The 17,284-nt window shown below is 42.4% G+C and overlaps 1 protein-coding gene across 1 annotated transcript in view; it reads left to right on the top strand.

The window, feature by feature from the left end:
* ly75 (lymphocyte antigen 75) overlaps positions 1–17,284 on the top strand; it is a 142,949-nt gene that overhangs the window by 81,932 nt on the left and 43,733 nt on the right. Inside the window, exons 17-22 of the mRNA XM_080199145.1 lie at positions 248–283; positions 3,346–3,518; positions 9,787–9,851; positions 11,226–11,317; positions 13,486–13,628; positions 16,658–16,763. Of these exons, the coding sequence (XP_080055271.1) occupies positions 248–283; positions 3,346–3,518; positions 9,787–9,851; positions 11,226–11,317; positions 13,486–13,628; positions 16,658–16,763 (615 nt within the window). The remainder of the gene's footprint in view (positions 1–247; positions 284–3,345; positions 3,519–9,786; positions 9,852–11,225; positions 11,318–13,485; positions 13,629–16,657; positions 16,764–17,284) is intronic.

Below are 17,284 nucleotides of genomic sequence, written 5' to 3'. Positions count from 1 at the left end.
ATGGGCAGAATTTTCACCGGTACCCTGTTTCTTGCTGTATCTTCAAGGAAGATGGGTGGAATCCCTGTAAAAACTGCATAAGTATGCACTTACAGCCATTTACACTATTTCTGTGGGATTGTAATCGATGTTACAAATGGAGAGCAGGAGAGGTTCCATGAAAATTCCAGTTGACAGTTCATCAGATGTTACTTTGTTATTTTATCGTTTGCCTGAAAATAATAATTTCACCCTTTGGATTTGGCAGGAGCTAAATTGAAGAGACCTGCCTGGTACGTTCCTGGTAAGTCAATGCACAGAGACTAGCCTCCACCTGAATTCAAGTATCAAACATTATTTTAAAAAGTGCTGCATAGTATTTTGTTTCCCACATTACTCAGAATAGGACAGATAAGTGCAGTGAATCTACAAAATTGAACTATAGCCACCTGAGATCCTAAGAGCACATTGTTAATCCGTGTTCATGAAACACAGGCACCACACGCTGCCAAGAGCTTATCAGTTTGAATTCATGCAGGAGCTTTGTCTGCTTCAGATGACTCCAATGCAGCATCACCCAAGAAGACTTCAGTGTTCTTCAGTGCTGATGCTTTATCAGCTCTCAGGAGCCATTGGCAGTGACAGCACGGTCAGAGCCCTCGGAAAGCTGGGGCAGGGAAAGAAAACCAAATAGGTCAATTCTGGCCATGAAGCTTTTAATGAGTTGTCTCTGTATATAGTTGAATTTGGAAAGCCTTGAAGATTTTGAAGAAATCCAGTCTAGAGATAATAAGAGTAGCTCAGGTGGAGTGGAAATGTGAAATATTGCAGACGTGGAAGAACACAGCTTATTGATGCTAACAGAAGGGCCAGGCATTTCTGTTGAGGTACAATTGGTAAGCCGGGCATAAATTATGGTAATTTTCTGTATTGGAGCTTTTGCTTAGCTTTCTGCTCAGGATCATTTGCAAATATTTGAAGATAAAATCATCCCCAGGTCAGCACAATCAGGCAGCATTTTAGAAAGTTAATTTGTGTAAACTATTTCTGACTAACTTTGGTACAGTTTTATTACTGTAATTGAAAATAACTTTGTGAGCAAAACAATACTGGTCAGTGCTTAGTCCGCCACCTGCAAGTGACCGAGTTTTAAATAATTGAAAATGACGTTATAAAAATATACAGGACTATTGTTCCATTTTTGTATGGTAACCTGTTGAGCAAATGACATTTTTAAAGCCTTTAGAGATACCTGTTAGTGTACTTGTGGCATTAAAAGAAGTTTTATTTTAAGAATCATCTTCAAAGGCTTGCAAACAGATATAACGTGGAAATTCTTCAGGGTGATTCATTCGATTTTTTTTTTAAGCCCTTTGAAAGCTTTTAATACTAGTGCAAAAAATCATGGGACTTTAATTTGTGCTCGAAATGTTTGATTTTTTTTATACCAGTTTGGCCAATTTCAGGTGAACAGCAAAACTCTAAGCCACGGGTTTTGAAGTTCATTTCAATTTAACCAACATAGTGCATTGAGCGATCAAACGGCAACCAAGGTGCTCCTCCCAGTGGCTATTCTGCACATTCCACGGGCAAATTAGTATGGACGTACTTGCTGGCAAAGAAGTTATATTGCTTTTGCTGCTTGCTATAAGGTGGCTGTCTGCATGAAATTTGAACATGGTGCCAGGGTGCAAAATAGGAAACTTAGTGTCAACAACCAGCAGAATCTCACTAGTACTGCTTATGAATGCACATAAATGTAGAATTAAGCAATTAATTTAAAGTTCTAGTTTTGTTATGGTGAATGAATGCTGTGTCCCTCTTTGAATAAGTTAGTTGAGAGTGGAATCTGTGAACATGTAAAGCATTTATCCACTAATGTTTCCAATAGCCTGTTCCAGAATATGAAAATTTAATTAACTTGTAAAGCAGATTTGAGGAAATGACAGCCCGGACCAGTTGAAAGATGTATCTATGGTCTTTTCAGTAAACGAAAATGTATTTTCAATTTGGGATGTATCAAGCGAGGAACAAAGTGCACTCCAATTTTAAAAGTTGCTTTTCTCCAAAGCTTCGGATATTCTTCTTTAATAAAATTAGGTGTTCATACTCTTCAAACCAACTTTGTCTGAAAGCTTGAAACAGAATCGGTATGTGAAATATCTTTGCTCTTCCAAGTATCTCTGATTTGATTAAGTTGGAATTGAATGTTACTACCTAGATACAGCATCTGCAGCAACCAATTGAATTCTGAACACAAAGACTTAGACACCATCTTATGCTCACAATGACACTCAGGCAATCTACATTGAACAGAAATTATGGGGTGAAACTCAAGTAGAATGGGAAAACAGAACTGTAGTTGTACCTCAGTTATCCTCTAAACACACGTCTTCCCTCCTTTATTGTTGTCTTTAGTTGAGGGGAAAATTGGGTACAATGGACAGCTGATCCCCTAATACCTGTTTTGTGACCTCAGTGAGGGTGAATTTGAGTATTTGTGTCTAATGGGGCAAAATTCAACACTAAGCCACGGGTTTTGAAGTCCATTCCAATGTACCCAACACGATGCATTGAGCGATCAAACACAACCAAGGTGCTCCTCCCAGTGACTATTCTGCACATTCCACAGGCAAATTAGTATGGACATATTTGGTGTTGAAGTGTGAATGTTTGGAAAGAGGAAGGTGGACAAACGTTCTGAAGAGAAGTCACCACCCCACTCCCCCCAGCCAGGAATATATCTAGATTCCAAAATTGTTAATACATTGACGAAGAAAAGTACAATTGATTACTTCCTTCATTATCATGCCAGCCCCAGCATCAATTATCTACTCCAGAAGAAAAGCTCCGAGTTTTGGGGTGGTTGGTGATAAACAGAACCATCCCCTGGCTGATATCTCTTCCCTCACCGAATATCACTCAAAACAATGTGGCCAGGTCATGCAAAATCTAGCTCACTGTCTCTCCTCACATGTAGTTGTAATTTTTCAAGTTGTGTACAGCCAAATGGACCATGGCACAAACTGATGGAATCTAAATATATTCTCATACATATTTCTCCTCTGAGCTTCCAGTCGAAACCAAGATGCACCAAAGCTAAACAGTCTTGGATGGAGAGGAGACAAATCAATACATTATTCGCAACTTGCTTTATTTGCATCCCTACAGGCAATTGAGAATGCCAATGGGAAAGTACCCAAGACTAAGCTCATGATAGATGGATCAAAGTTACCAGAAAAGTACTATTAGTTGAAAAATGCTCTTTTTTCACATCTTAGAAACCGTTAACTCTAATAACATTATGCATAAATTAACACTTTTATTGTCTTAACTGTCAGCATTTTCCTGTGTATATTTCTTTAGATGGAGAGAGTATTCATGGGCCCACTGTTGTTATTGATGGCAGTGAGTATTGGTTTGTGAACAATACTTTAACATACCAAGAAGCTGAACTATATTGTACAAGGAATGAGAGCAAATTAGCTTCTATAACCTCCAGGCCTGCAATAAAAATGATCAGAACTCATCTTCAAAAGGTGAGTCTTGTGTATCAGGTTGATGTCAAGTGTTTGTCTGTGTATTTGCAGTGTTAATGACTGAAGTATGTTTTCAGTGGATGCTTTGAGATAACATCGAGCATATGCAGATAATTTAGTGACTTTGGGCGCATTCCATCAGCGACATAATGTTCCCTTTCAAATTTGATTCTAAGTCAGACAGTTTTTTTAACAATGCATAGCACCTTCAAATGTTTGTGCTGCCATGTAAACGTAGATATCCAACACACTAGGCCTGCATGTTCCAGGCTGTTGCCTATGCCTCACAACCAAGAGCACAACAATCCAAGATTTCTGAGCATAAAGGAGAAAGGAAATGTCTTTCCTGTCTGCTTTAAGAGGTATAATTAGGCTAACGTGTTTGTGAAAGACCTGCTTGCAGGAACTTTTAAGCTCTATTAAAATATTGGCTGTAAAACAGGTAGCCAAAGTCTTCGATCTTGCACGTGCAATACTTATCCTTGGAGATGACATAAATTCTATATCTTGTGTGTCTTGAAACTCACATTGATACCAGCAGTCCTTTGTTTCTGATTCAGAATCTGCCTACCAATGACACAGTGCTTTAAGAACATCTGTTTTTAAGCCTCTGAAAAAGAAACCATTCAAACAGTTCAAACTAATAAGCACTAAAAAGATTGTGTTTTCCAGATCTTGGGAGCTATAGCTTGTACGCTGCTGATATAATAGTTAATGTTCAAAAAATTTCAAATGTTTCAGAAGGGACAGGGAGGGAGGAAAAAAGAGGTGGGGGAGTGCACTGATGAACAGAGATAATGTCATGGCTGCAGAAAAGGTGGACACCATGGAGGGATTGTCTACGGAGTCTCTGTGGGTGGAGGTTCGGAACAGGAAGGGGTCACTAACTTTACTGGGTGTTTTCTATAGGCTGCCCAATAGTAACAGGGATGTTGAGGAGCAGATAGGGAAACAGATCCTGGAAAGATTTAGTAATAACAGAGTTGTCGTGATGGGAGACTTTAATTTCCCAAATATCAATTGGAATCTCCCTAAGGCAAGGGGTTTAGATGGGGAGGAGTTTGTTAGGTGTGTTCAGGAAGGTTTCCTGACACAATAATGTGGATAAGCCTACAAGAAGAGAGGCTATATTTGATTTGGTATTGGGAAATGAACCTGGACAGGTGTCTGATCTCAGTGGGAGAGCATTTTGGGGATAGTGATCATAACTCTATATCTCCTTTACATTGGCATTGGAGAGAGATAGGATCAAACAAGCTAGGAAAGTGTTTAATTGCAGTAAGGGGAATTATGAGGCTATCAGGCAGGAAGTTAAAGGCATAAATTAGAAAGAGGTTTTCTCTGGGAAATGTACAGAAGAAATGTGGCAAATTTTCGAGGAATATTTGTCTGAAGTTCTGTACAGCAACATTCCAGTAAGACAGGGAAGTTATGGAAAGTTAAAGGAACCGTGGTGCACGAAAGCTGTAATGAATTTAGTGAACAAGAAAGGCTTACAAAAGATTCAGGGAGCTAGGTGATGCTAGAGATCTAGAAGAGTATACAGCTATTAGGAAGGAACTCAAGGAAATTAGAAGAGCCAGAAGGGGTCATGAGAAGGCCTTGGCAGGTAGGATTAAGGAAAACCCCAAGGCATTTTACAAGTATGTGAAGAGCAAGAGGGTAAGATGTGAAGGAATAGGACCTATCAAGTGTGACGGAGGGAAAGTTTGTATAGAACCGGTAGAAATAGCAGAGGTACTCAATGAATACTTTACTTAAGTATTCACAGTGGAAAAGGATCTTGGTTGTTATAGTGCAGACTTGCAGCAGACTGAAAAGCTTGAGCATGTAGACATTAAGAAAGAGGATGTGTTGGAGCTTTTGAAAAGCATCAAGTTAGATAAGTCGTCGGGACCGGATGGGATGTCCCCCAGGTTACTGTGGGAGGCGAGGGAAGAGATTCCTGAGCCTCTGGTGATGATCTTTGCATCATCAATGAAAACGGGTTCCGGAGAATTGGAGGATTGAGGATGTGGTTCCTTTGCTCAAGAAAGGGAGAAGAGATAGCCCAGGAAATTATAGACCAGTGATTCTAGCCTTATTGGTTGGTAAGTTGATGGAGAAGATGCTGAGAGGCAGGATTTATGTTCATTTGGAGAGGTATGGTATGATCAAGAATAGTCAGCATGGCTTTGTCAAAGGCAGATCATGCGTTACGAGCCTGATTGAATTTTTTGAGAATGTGTCCAAACACATTGACGAAGGAAGAGCAGTAGATGTGGTTTATGTGGACTTCAGCAAGGCATTTGAAGTGCCCCATGCAAGGCTTATTGAGAAAGTGAGGGTGCATGGGATCCAAGGGGACATTGCTCTGTGGATTCAGAACTGGCTTACCCACAGAAGGCAAAGAGTGGTTGTAGATGGGTCTTTTTCTGCATGGAGGTCGCTCACCAATGGAGTGCCCCAGGAATCTGTTCTGGGACCCTTGCTCTTTGCGATTTTTATAAATGACCTGGATGAGGAAGTGGAGGGATGGTTTGGTAAGTTTGCTGATGACAAAGGTTGGAGGTATTGTGGATAGTGTGGAGGGATGTCAGAAGTTGTAGCAAGATATTGATAGGATGCAAGACTGAGCAGAGAAGTAGCAGATGGACGTCAACCCAGATAAGTGTGTGGTGATTCATTTTGGCAGGTCAAATAGGATGACATTATCATATTAAGGGTAAGACTGTTGGCAGTGTGGAAGATCAGAAGGATCTTGGGGTCCGGGTTCATAGAACACTCAAAGCAGCTTCGCAGGTAGAGGCTGTGGTTAAGAAGGCGTATGGTGTACTGGCACTCATCAATCAAGGAATTGAGTTTAGGAGTTGGGAGATAACGCTGCAGCTGTATGAGACCCTGCTCAGACCCACTAAGAGTACTTGCCTTTGTAGGATGGGGTATAGAGTATAAAAACTGGAGTCTGATGTTGCAGCTGTATAGAATGTTGGTTAGGCCACATTTGGAATACTGAGTCCAGTTCTGGTCACCACACTACCAGAAGGACAAGAAGGCTTTGGAGAGAGTGCAGAAGAGGTTTACCATGATGTTGCCTGGTATGGAGGGTCTTAGCTGTGAGGAGAGATTGGGTGAAGATGGAGAATGAGGGGAGACCTAATAGAAGTGCACAAAATTATGAAGGGTATAGATAAGGTGAACACTGGGAAGCTTTTTCCCAGGTTGGAGGTGACGATCACAAGGGGTCACAGCTCAAGGTGAGAGGGGCGAGGTTTAACTCGGATATCAGAGGGATGTTTTGTACACAGAGGGTGGTGGGGGCCTGGAATGCACTGCCAAGTAGGGTGGTGGAGGCGACACGCTGGGATCGTTTAAGACTTACCTGGATAGTCACATAAGCAGACTAGGAATGGAGGGATACAAACGAATGGTCTAGTTGGACCAATGAGAGGCTTGGAGGGCCGAAGGGCCTGTTTCCTGTGCTGTACTGTTCTTTGTTCTGTGCTCAGTTCTGGTTGCCTCATTACAGAAAGGATGTAGAAGCCATAGAAAGGCTGCAGAGGAGATTTACAAGGATGTTAACTGGATTAGGTGGCATGCCTTATGAGGGTGGGTTGGGAGAGCTTGGTCTTTTCTCCTTGGAGAGACAAAGGATGAGGGGTGATCTGATAGAAGTGGATAAGATGATGAGAGGTATTGATCGAGTGGATTCTCAGAGGCTTTTTCCCAGGGCTGAAATGGTTGCCACAAGAGGGCACAGGTTTAGGGTGCTGAGGAGTAGGTACAGAGGAGATGTCAGGGGTAAGTTTTACACTCAGAGGGTGGTGGGTGTGTGGAATCGACTGCTGGCAGTGGTGGTAGAGGTGGATTCGATACAGTCTTTTAAGAGACTTTTGGATAAGTACATGGAACTTAGTAAGATGGAGGGTTAGAGGTACACCTAGTAGGGAGGGACATTTTTGGCACAACTTGTGGGTCGAAGGGCCTGTTTGTGCTGTAGTTTTTCTATGTTTCTAAATAGGTAGCATAACTGTATCGCCTGTCAAACCTGGGAAAACCACCCTCTCCAGTCATTAACACCCTTGAGGTCGCCAGGTTATAATGAATAACAAGATTGACAAAAAAGTTGATAAAGGAGGGTAGAAGAAGCTATGAAGCTGGGCTAGCGCTTAATATAAAAAAGGATAGCAAGAGTTTTTATAAATATATAAAAAGGAAGAGGCTGGCTAGGGTGAACGTTGGTCCCTTAGCGGATGAGAAAGGGGACCTAGTGGTAGGGGATGGGGATATGGCTAAGGTCTTGAATAACTTTTTTGTTTCTGTCTTCACGGAGGAGGAGGTGAATAATTTGCCGGGTGTTAGCGATGGAAAGGTGGTAGGACTGGAGGGTCTTAATGACATTACTGTTACTAGAGAGGTGGTGCGCGACAGACTGGAGGGGCTGATTGTGGACAAGTCCCCAGGACCGGATGGAATGCATCCGAGGGTTCTGAAAGAAATGGCGGAGGTGATAGTGGATGCCTTGGTGGTTATTTTCCAGACGTCGCTGGATTCCGGGGAAGTGCCGGAGGATTGGAAAACGGCTAATGTTACGCCGTTGTTTAAGAAGGGTGCCAGGCAAAAGGCGGGGAATTACAGGCCGGTTAGTTTAACGTCTGTGGTAGGTAAAATGTTAGAATCCGTCATTAAGGAGGAAATTGCGAGGCATCTTGAAGGGAATTGCTTGATAGGGCAGACGCAACACGGTTTCATTAAAGGGAAGTCGTGTCTGACAAATTTACTGGAGTTCTATGAGGATGTGTCTAGGGCGGTGGATAGAGGAGAGCCGGTGGATGTGGTCTTTCTGGATTTTCAGAAGGCGTTTGATAAGGTACCTCACAAGAGGTTACTGCAGAAGGTCAGAGGACATGGAGTTGGGGGTAGGGTGTTAGCGTGGATAGAGGATTGGTTGTCAAATAGGAGGCAGAGAGTGGGGGTCAATGGGTGCTATTCGGATTGGCGGTTGGTGACTAGTGGGGTGCCCCAGGGGTCGGTGCTGGGGCCTCAGCTATTTACCATTTATATAGATGATCTGGAGGAGGGAACCGAGTGTAGGGTGTCGAAATTTGCTGATGACACCAAGATTGGGGGAAAGGCAAATTGTGCGGAGGGTGTGGAGAGTCTGCAGAAGGATCTAGATAGGCTGGGCGAATGGGCTAGGAAATGGCAAATGGAATTTAATGTTGGCAAGTGTGAGGTGGTCCACTTTGGTAGGAAGAATGGTAGGAAGGACTATTACTTACGTGGCGAAAAACTGCAGCAGGCGACGGTGCAGAGGGACCTCGGGGTCCTTGTGCATGAGTCGCAAAAACCCAGCCTGCAGGTGCAGCAGGTGGTCAGGAAGGCGAATGGGATGCTGGCCTTCATAGCGAGGGGGATTGAATATAAAAGTAGGGAGGTCTTGCTGCAGCTGTATAGGGCATTGGTGAGGCCGCAGCTGGAGTACTGTGTGCAGTTTTGGGCGCCGCACCTGCGCAAGGATATTTTGGCCTTGGAGGGAGTGCAGAGGAGGTTTACTAGGCTGATACCGGAGTTGAGGGGGTTGAGCTATGAGGAGAGGCTGAATAAACTAGGCTTGTACTCGTTAGAGTTTAGAAGAATGAGGGGAGATCTCATTGAGACGTATAAGATGATGAATGGGATGGATAGGATAGAGGTGGAAAGACTCTTCCCGCTCAAAAAAGACAGTAGGACTAGGGGGCACAGCCTCAAGATAAAGGGGGGGCGGTTCAGAACGGAGTTGAGGAGGAACTTCTTCACTCAAAGGGTGGTGAATCTCTGGAATTCTCTGCCCGTTGAAGTGGTGGAGGCTGCCTCGCTAAATATTTTTAAGAAGCGGGTTGATGGGTTTTTGATAAGAGAGGGGATTAAGGGTTATGGGGAGAGGGCGGGAAAGTGGAACTGAGCCACGACAGATCAGCCATGATCTTATTGAATGGCGGGGCAGGCTCGAAGGGCCAGATGGCCTACTCCTGCTCCTATTTCTTATGTTCTTATGTTCTTATTAAAGAAGGGGAACTTTTCCATTACTGAACAAGTACCCCAGCAACCAAGTCAGAGACAGTAACGATGATGACCTGAGATAGGCCTGATCATCTAATCTGGAATCAGAGGAAGCCTGAGTGTCAGAAGTTCTATTTGGCAGAGAGAACTAAAATTGGAAGATATTTGAACAGTTCACTAATTACATTTGAGCCTAATTTGAAACCGCATTTAATAAAAACTATAAATTGACTTTTCTTCCTCACAGCAATTTCCTTCATTTCGTAAGTGGTGGGTAAAGGCAATCAATTACAATATGCTGAGCATTCCATTGTGAGTATAAAATATAATCACGTAGAAAATGTATTTTTCAGGTTTTCTGATTAATTTCCCTTCATTCATTTTCTTGGTCTGCTTTCGCAATGTAATAGAAATTCAACAACACTTGCCTTTGTAGTGCAGTCTTTTCCAAGCGTTTAGTGAAAACTTATTTTTCTATAAATGTAGCCCATCTCTGTGTATATTCAATCCAGAAGCAATGCAAGTTATATTTATTTGATTTTGTATTTGGATTAATTGTAGTAATACTATGTTCTACAAAATTTTGAACAGATCTGTGTGTAACCAACTTTCGGACAATGTCCTATTCAAATCTCTCCAGTTGTGTTTCTAACCCTACTGCAGCACTTAAATTACTCCAACCAGTTACAAACTAAAATGTTTGGAATCTTGTGACGCATTGTCTTTTCTTAACCTCCACAACCTCTCTCCCAGTCATTGACACGATTGACCACACCATCTTTATTCGCAACTTCTTTGCTTGTGCATTCCTGTCCTTCCCAGCCTCTGACCTGTTCTTGTAGCCACAATATTAATTGGCCACACCAGTTCAATTACTGGACAATACATTACCCTAGGATGTTGATAGCGGGGAATTCACCAATGGTAATGCCATAAACATTATGGGGAGGTGATTAACTTATCTCTTGTTGCAGATGGTTATTGCCTGGTACTTGTGTGGCATGAATGTTACTTGCCATTTATCAGCTCAAGTCTGAATGTTGCCAAGGTATTGCTGCACGTCTTCACTGACTGTTTTAACAGCTGGCATCCAACGTGGCTGAGGGGATACTTGCCTGTTAGATGGAGAACCAGTGGGAGCCCTCTGTTGCTTTTTGTGAGGAAGCCTGATGCTATTCTGAGGTCATCAGGCACTCAGCTGGTCAATACAAGGCATTCACAGTTAGTTGAAAGTCCTACCCCTGAGAGCTGCCAGTCAACTGAACAGTCTCACCAAATAGCAAGTTGGATAGCAAAAGTGGCATTTGGCCTCTGGGCCAGAAGGCTTGCTGGTGGCCTTCCCTCTGAGAACTTAATGGTAAGGAGGCGGGGGGGGGGGGGGGAGAGAGAGGGGAGAGGAGGATGGAGGTGAAGATCCCCACCCTGTACCCAATCACACACCAACTTCCCTGCAATCTCTGCCTATGGGGCTGCAAAGGGTATGACATTCCACCCAGTATTCAAAGAATCGCAAATTGTACTTAACGTTTGGGTAATGATGAGCAACTATCCCCACTTCTGTCTTTATGATGATGGGAATATTCTTGAGCACAGGACACGAAGCCGAGGGAAAAGTTTAACCTGCTTAATTAAGCAGTTATATATTTGATTGGACTATGACTTGTGTTTATTTTTCCTTTTTTTTAGTTTCGGTTCCTCTTATTTTTATCCTCGATTTCACTTCTTCAATAACCGATATAGGGATTGTTCATTTATAACTCCTTATGTGGCATGGAGAGGTAAGTAACTTGAGTATTTGTATATTTATTTTGTATTTGTATTGTAGATTCATTAATCTAATAGCTCTAAAATTAATAAAACAGTGGCAGCATGTACACAAATTTGGCTATGGGACAGTGAAATAGAGAATAACAGTTAAGAGTTGATTTTCAGACTGGACGGAGTAATATGGTACTGTTCCCCAGGAGTGAGTATTTGGACCACTGCTGTCTTTGATATATTAATGTCCCAGACTTGGATATACCAGGCATAATTTCAAAGCTTGCCGATGATATGAAATTCGGGAACGTAATAAACAACGAGGAACATAATTTCCGATGATTAAAACTGCTATATAAACGTCAGATTGTTACATTTGCTTTAATACCATGTGGATAAGATGTTAGCCGAAAAAGTGGTGAGTGTTGACGTGACAGGGAAGCTCTCCATCGTTATGAAAATCTGGGTGAAGTATTTGTGTGTTTTCCCTGCCATTTCCTTATTTCCCAGTATAAATCCACTCACTTCTGCCTGTAATAGGTCCACATGGTTCTGGTGAAGACTATCCCAATGTTCCAGCTCCCACTTCCCCAGCGCTGGTGCTAATGCTGCAGGAATCAAAACCCATTCCTTTTGCACCAATTCCTCAGCTTAGTGTCCTGAGCCAAGCATTTCAGTATAATCAGGTTTTCACTATGCTGATTTGCTTGCCAGAGATTATTACCTTTGTTGTTCCATTTTAAATTCCTAGCTGCTAATACTCCTTCAGCAGAACATCTTTCTTAGTCCTGCCTATCTACTTGGACCAAAACAACTGGATCTTCCTCCTCCTCCCACCCTCTGGTAAAATAGCCTTCTGGATTCTTGTTCTTGGCAGTTGTAATTTTAAAAATGTACAGACACCTATCTAATCAATGTATTTGATTGAGTTCCAGCACGTATTATTTCCTAGGATCTAGAATTTGCGATCCTGCAGATGATGGGAGGGTCTAATGGTTACATTTGTGAATAGCATAATTTATGAAAGGAATGACATTTTATAATACAATGATATGTAGCCTTTTCCAGGGCAAATAAAAAATGGTTCTCATTTGACTTTCAGGATATGACAAAGCACTTCACAACCAATCTAATACATTATAAGTTTAATCACTATGGAACTACAACAATAAATTGAACACTGCAGGATCCCACTAATCGCAATGGCTGGAATTCTCCGGCTGCTCACACCAGTGGGATTCTCCAGTCCTGCCAGCAGTGCACCCTCACCCGTGTGTTTTGCAGCAGCATGGGGTGACATCAGTGGGAAATCCTATTGACAGTGGTGGAGCCAGAGAATTCCACTGCTAGTGAACAGCATACTGCCTTCCATCACCAGGAAGCACATGGCTGGGAGGCCGGAGAATCTCACCCAATAAGTGTGAAATTTTTGGCAAGGTCTTAGGAAAATCCCTCTGTCCTTCTTTGAATTGTCATCTACTGGCGAGAGCAAAAGGAACCTTCGTAACATCTTATGTAAACGACAGCACCTCCAACAACAGAGCAGTGCACAGAAAATGTTGTTCTTGTGTCTGGAGTGGTGCTTCTGACTCCCGCAAGAGTTCTACCACTGATAAGTAATCTGTTGACAAAGTAATTTGTGTGTGGTCATGCCATGTTTTATTGCAGTTTCCGTAATGTGTATGTTAGTGTGGAATGCTGCACTTGGGTGTGATGATTGTGAGCCTCAAAACTGAGAAACTCTGATTGCTTAACCTTAATGTGGGGAAAAGAGATGAAGTTCCTTTTTGATAAAAGTTAAAGTAAAGTTTGTTTATTAGTATGACAAGTAGGCTTACATTAACATTGCAATGAAGTTACTGTGAAAATCCTCTAGTTGCCACACTCCGGCATCTGTTCAGGTGTTCAGGTGCACTGAGGGAGAACTTAGCATGGCCAGTGCATCCAACCAGCAGAGATGGGGAGAACATGCAAACTCCGCACAGACAGTGACCCCAGCTGGGAATCCAGCCCGGGTCCCTAGGACTGTGAGGCAACAGTGCTAACCACTGTGCCACCGAAGACAGCAGCATCATATACAGGACTACGAATAAACATAAATTAAGTGGCGGTTGTCTAATTTTATAACAGTCATAATGCTCACCAATTTATGATGCTAGTGCTTCAATGTTTTATTTTTACCCCACAGAGTATAATGATTTTGTGGACTGCTCCAAACTTCTTCCCTTCATTTGTCAAAAGTTAAATATATCATCATTAGAAATATGGTCTCCAGAAACCAATGTGTCAAGTACCCCATGCACTGAGAATTGGATCCCCTTTGGAGACAATGTAAGAAGAAAGAAGCTTTCTATTTTTCTGTTTTATTTAAGAGCATAATACATATATAAGTTTTGGGAATATGATGTCGGCCATGGCATCACAGGGACAACAATAACAACTTGAATTTATAGAATCCTATAGTTTATTTAGCACCTTTAACATAAAACACTCATAGGTGCTCCCCAGGAAAGCTATAATGCAAAATACAACAACAAGTCACATGAGATATTAGGGCCAAAAGCTCAGTCATTGATGTTTATAGCAAGAAAGCAGGCCCTTCATCCCATCTTGTCCTTGCCACCCAGTTTTTACCATTAAGCTCATCCCAATTGCCTGCATTTGGCCCATATCCCTCAAGATCCATCTTACCCATGTAACTGTCTGAATGCTTTTTAAAATACAAAATTGTACCTGCCTCTATTACTACCTCTGGCAGCTTGTTCCAGCCACACTCCACCCTCTGTTTGAAAAAACTGTCCATCTATATCCTTCTGTATCTCTCCCCTCTCAACTTAAATCCACGGTCTTAATTTCAGACTCCCCTACCTTTGGGAAAAGATATTGACTGTCTATCTTATCTGTGGCCCTCATTTTTTTTTATACCCCTTATAAGATCACCCCCAAAGTCTGCTACGCTTCAGGAAAAAGTTCCAGTCTATCCAACCTCTCCTTACAATTCAAATCATCAAGTCCTGATAGCATCCTAGTAATCTTTTCTGCACTCCGTCTAATTTAATAATACCCTTTCTATAATAGGACTGTACACAGTATTTCAAGTCTGGTTGTACCAATGTCTTGGACAAATTCAAAAACACGTCCCAGTTACTGTATTCAATGTTCTAACCAATGAAACTAAGCATGCCGAATGCCACCTTCACCACCCTGTCCACCTGTGACTCCACTTTCAAGGTGCTACGAACCTGTACCCCTAGATCTCTTTGTTCTCCCCAATACCCTAACTGAATAAGCCCTGCCCTGTTTCGATCTACCAAAATGCATCACTTCATGTTCATCTAAATTAAACTCCATCTGCCATTCGTCAGCCCACTGGTCCAATTGATCAAGATCCCATTGCAATCCTAGATAACTTCCTTCACTATCCAGTACGCCACCAATCTTGGTGTCATCTGCAAACTTAAGAACCGTGCCTCCTAAATTCTTGTCCAACTCATTAACATAAATGACAAATAACAGTGGACTCAGCACCAATCCCTGAATCAAAATGATAAAGTTCTAGTGACTGCTTTAAAGGCAGAAAGAGAAGTAGACTCAGACACGGTATGGTTTAAGAAGGACATTCTAGAGCTTTGGGGCCTACAGAGCTGAAGACATGGTTACCAATGATAGATCAAAATCAAGGATGCGCAAGAGGTCAGAGTTAGACCAGAACAGCTATCTTAAAGGGTAATGGGGCAGGAGGAGATTACAGAGATAGTGAGGGGTGAAGCCTTAGAGAAGCCATTGAAAATAATGACGAGAATTTTAAAATCAAGGGCGATTCTCCCAAAAAATATTCTAAGTGTCAAACTTGTGAGAAAGCTGGAATAATTCACGCTGGCTATTGCAGTGCGAGTTCACACTAGAATTTCCCACACTCTGTACAACGTGCAGGCCACCAGTGAGAATATCATTAAATCTCAGAAGGGCCTATCCTCATCTGGGAGACCAAAACCAGAGGGGCCTCTGCACATGTGCAGTGGCCCCGATCTGACAGCTTCCTGTATACTGGCAGCTTCATAGCTGGTCAGCCCAGGACCCTCACTGTGCTCTCCACCCCACTCCCTGACTGTTCCTGGGCATGGGCACTTTGCCCCTTGGACAGTAAAGTGGCACAGGCTGGCACTGCCAGGGTGCACATATCAAGGAGGCAACCCCCAACTGCCCGACTTGCTGGCAGGCCCAAATTGCCCGTCCTCCCTCCATTGGGGTCATACTGATTCTTCCGTGGAAGAGGGGACTTACTGTAAACTCCAGTAGAGTGAAACACTCTGGCAGGATGGAATTCAGTCCCGGGCTCATTAATCACATTGAAATTACATTAAAAATGGATGTAAATTACTTAACTGGTGTTCCTGCTTGTTTCCAGCGTGGATATGATGGCATCAGAAATCCAGCACTGGGACATGCACGCATGGCAGAAACACATCGTGAATCCCGCACGTGCCCAGACACGAGATTTTCCCACCACGCCATGCTAGAAAACTAATGCAAAAGTGTGAGAGAATCACCCCCAAAATGTTGCTTGACTTGAAGCAATTGATAGGTGATTGATGAATAGAACGTGCTGTGATTAGGGACGCAGGCTTCAGCAATTTATATGGCCTCAAGTTTACAGTGGGTTTGGCCAGATGGATTAGTGTAAGGAGTGAAGCAGTGGGGGCTAATTGAATGGCCTTGATCTTAATGACATGGAAGTCCACAAGCTCTTTGCAGTTACTTTTCTTAAATTTTATTCCAATCTAATCAAGTCAAATTAAAGCTAATTCAGAGTCCCACCAAGTTGGGCCATTCCCAATCCAAGCTGACAAGACAGGGCTCTCACTACCTGTCTTGGGCATTGGAGGTCAGGGTGGAGGAGACTGAAGATTGGTCTAGGAAGACTTTGCAGGAGCTTTCTTTGCAGAATGACATGTTAGGTTATACCTTGCCATCTTCAGGGGCCCAGTGTTCTCCCCTCTAGATGGTGAAAAATCTTTCCCATTGTGCTCTCTCAACAGGAAATCAGTGTCCTTTCACAATTGAAAGGCATTTTATTATTCTATTAGATGTTTGTTATTGTTTATGTCTGCTTTACATCAATGAAACAAATGTTGTTTTAATCAAATTGCTCACAAATATTTATAATTTTATAAATTTTAAAGGGCTTATTGTATGAAAGGACTATAGAATAAATGTTTCTTTTGTGAGCCAAGTCCTTTTCCAAAGCACAAACAGCATTAAATTGGAATAAGAATTCTCTAAATGTGAAAAGGAATTGTTGGTATGTCAAGCATGGGTAGTAGAAGATGTAGTGACAAATCGTATTTCATTTGCTTTAGTGCTATAACTTTGTAAAACCACGAGTTTTTACATGGGAAGCTGGAGCACGACTCTGTCAGAGCCTAGGTGGGAACTTGCCGACTATCGCCAATTCTGTAGAACAAGGTATGTTGCTGGCTGAACCAGAGTGTACAATGAACTCGAACAAATGTCCTACTGTGTTTTGTATATTTAAGTTAATTGTTTTAATTTAAAGACATTGTTTTGGCAGAATTGCCTCGAGATTGGATGACACCTACCCTTTTTTTTGGCTGCTTAACAGACATTGTGTTTACAGTATTGTGGGCAGGAAGTACACATTGATCATGAGCCAGGAGTCTGCTGTGTGCCATATGTCTGAAACAGGTGTGAGATCCTTTGCATATTCAGATCGGGAGCTGGGTGCCTGTTTGACATCCTCTCCAAGATTGAGATGTCCTAAGCCAATTCTAAATGCTGCCTAATGGACGAGCAGCAAATTCTACTTGCCCGAATGTAGAGCCAGGAAGGGTAAGAAATGCCCACTCGCGTCTGAAACCCACCAACTTGATAATGATGAGGAAGCTGAAGGCCTGACATTACATGCACCTTCGGTTTCTGCATTTGAGTGCGAGGATTGCAAACTGCATACCAGTTTTTGGGCATAT

Source organism: Carcharhinus amblyrhynchos, chromosome 11 (assembly GCF_965287045.1).
Source record: "Carcharhinus amblyrhynchos chromosome 11, sCarAmb.v2.hapA, whole genome shotgun sequence".
Classification (NCBI taxonomy): domain Eukaryota; kingdom Metazoa; phylum Chordata; class Chondrichthyes; order Carcharhiniformes; family Carcharhinidae; genus Carcharhinus; species Carcharhinus amblyrhynchos.
Note: the sequence above shows the minus strand (reverse complement) of the source record. Positions and strands in the feature narration are given on the sequence as shown.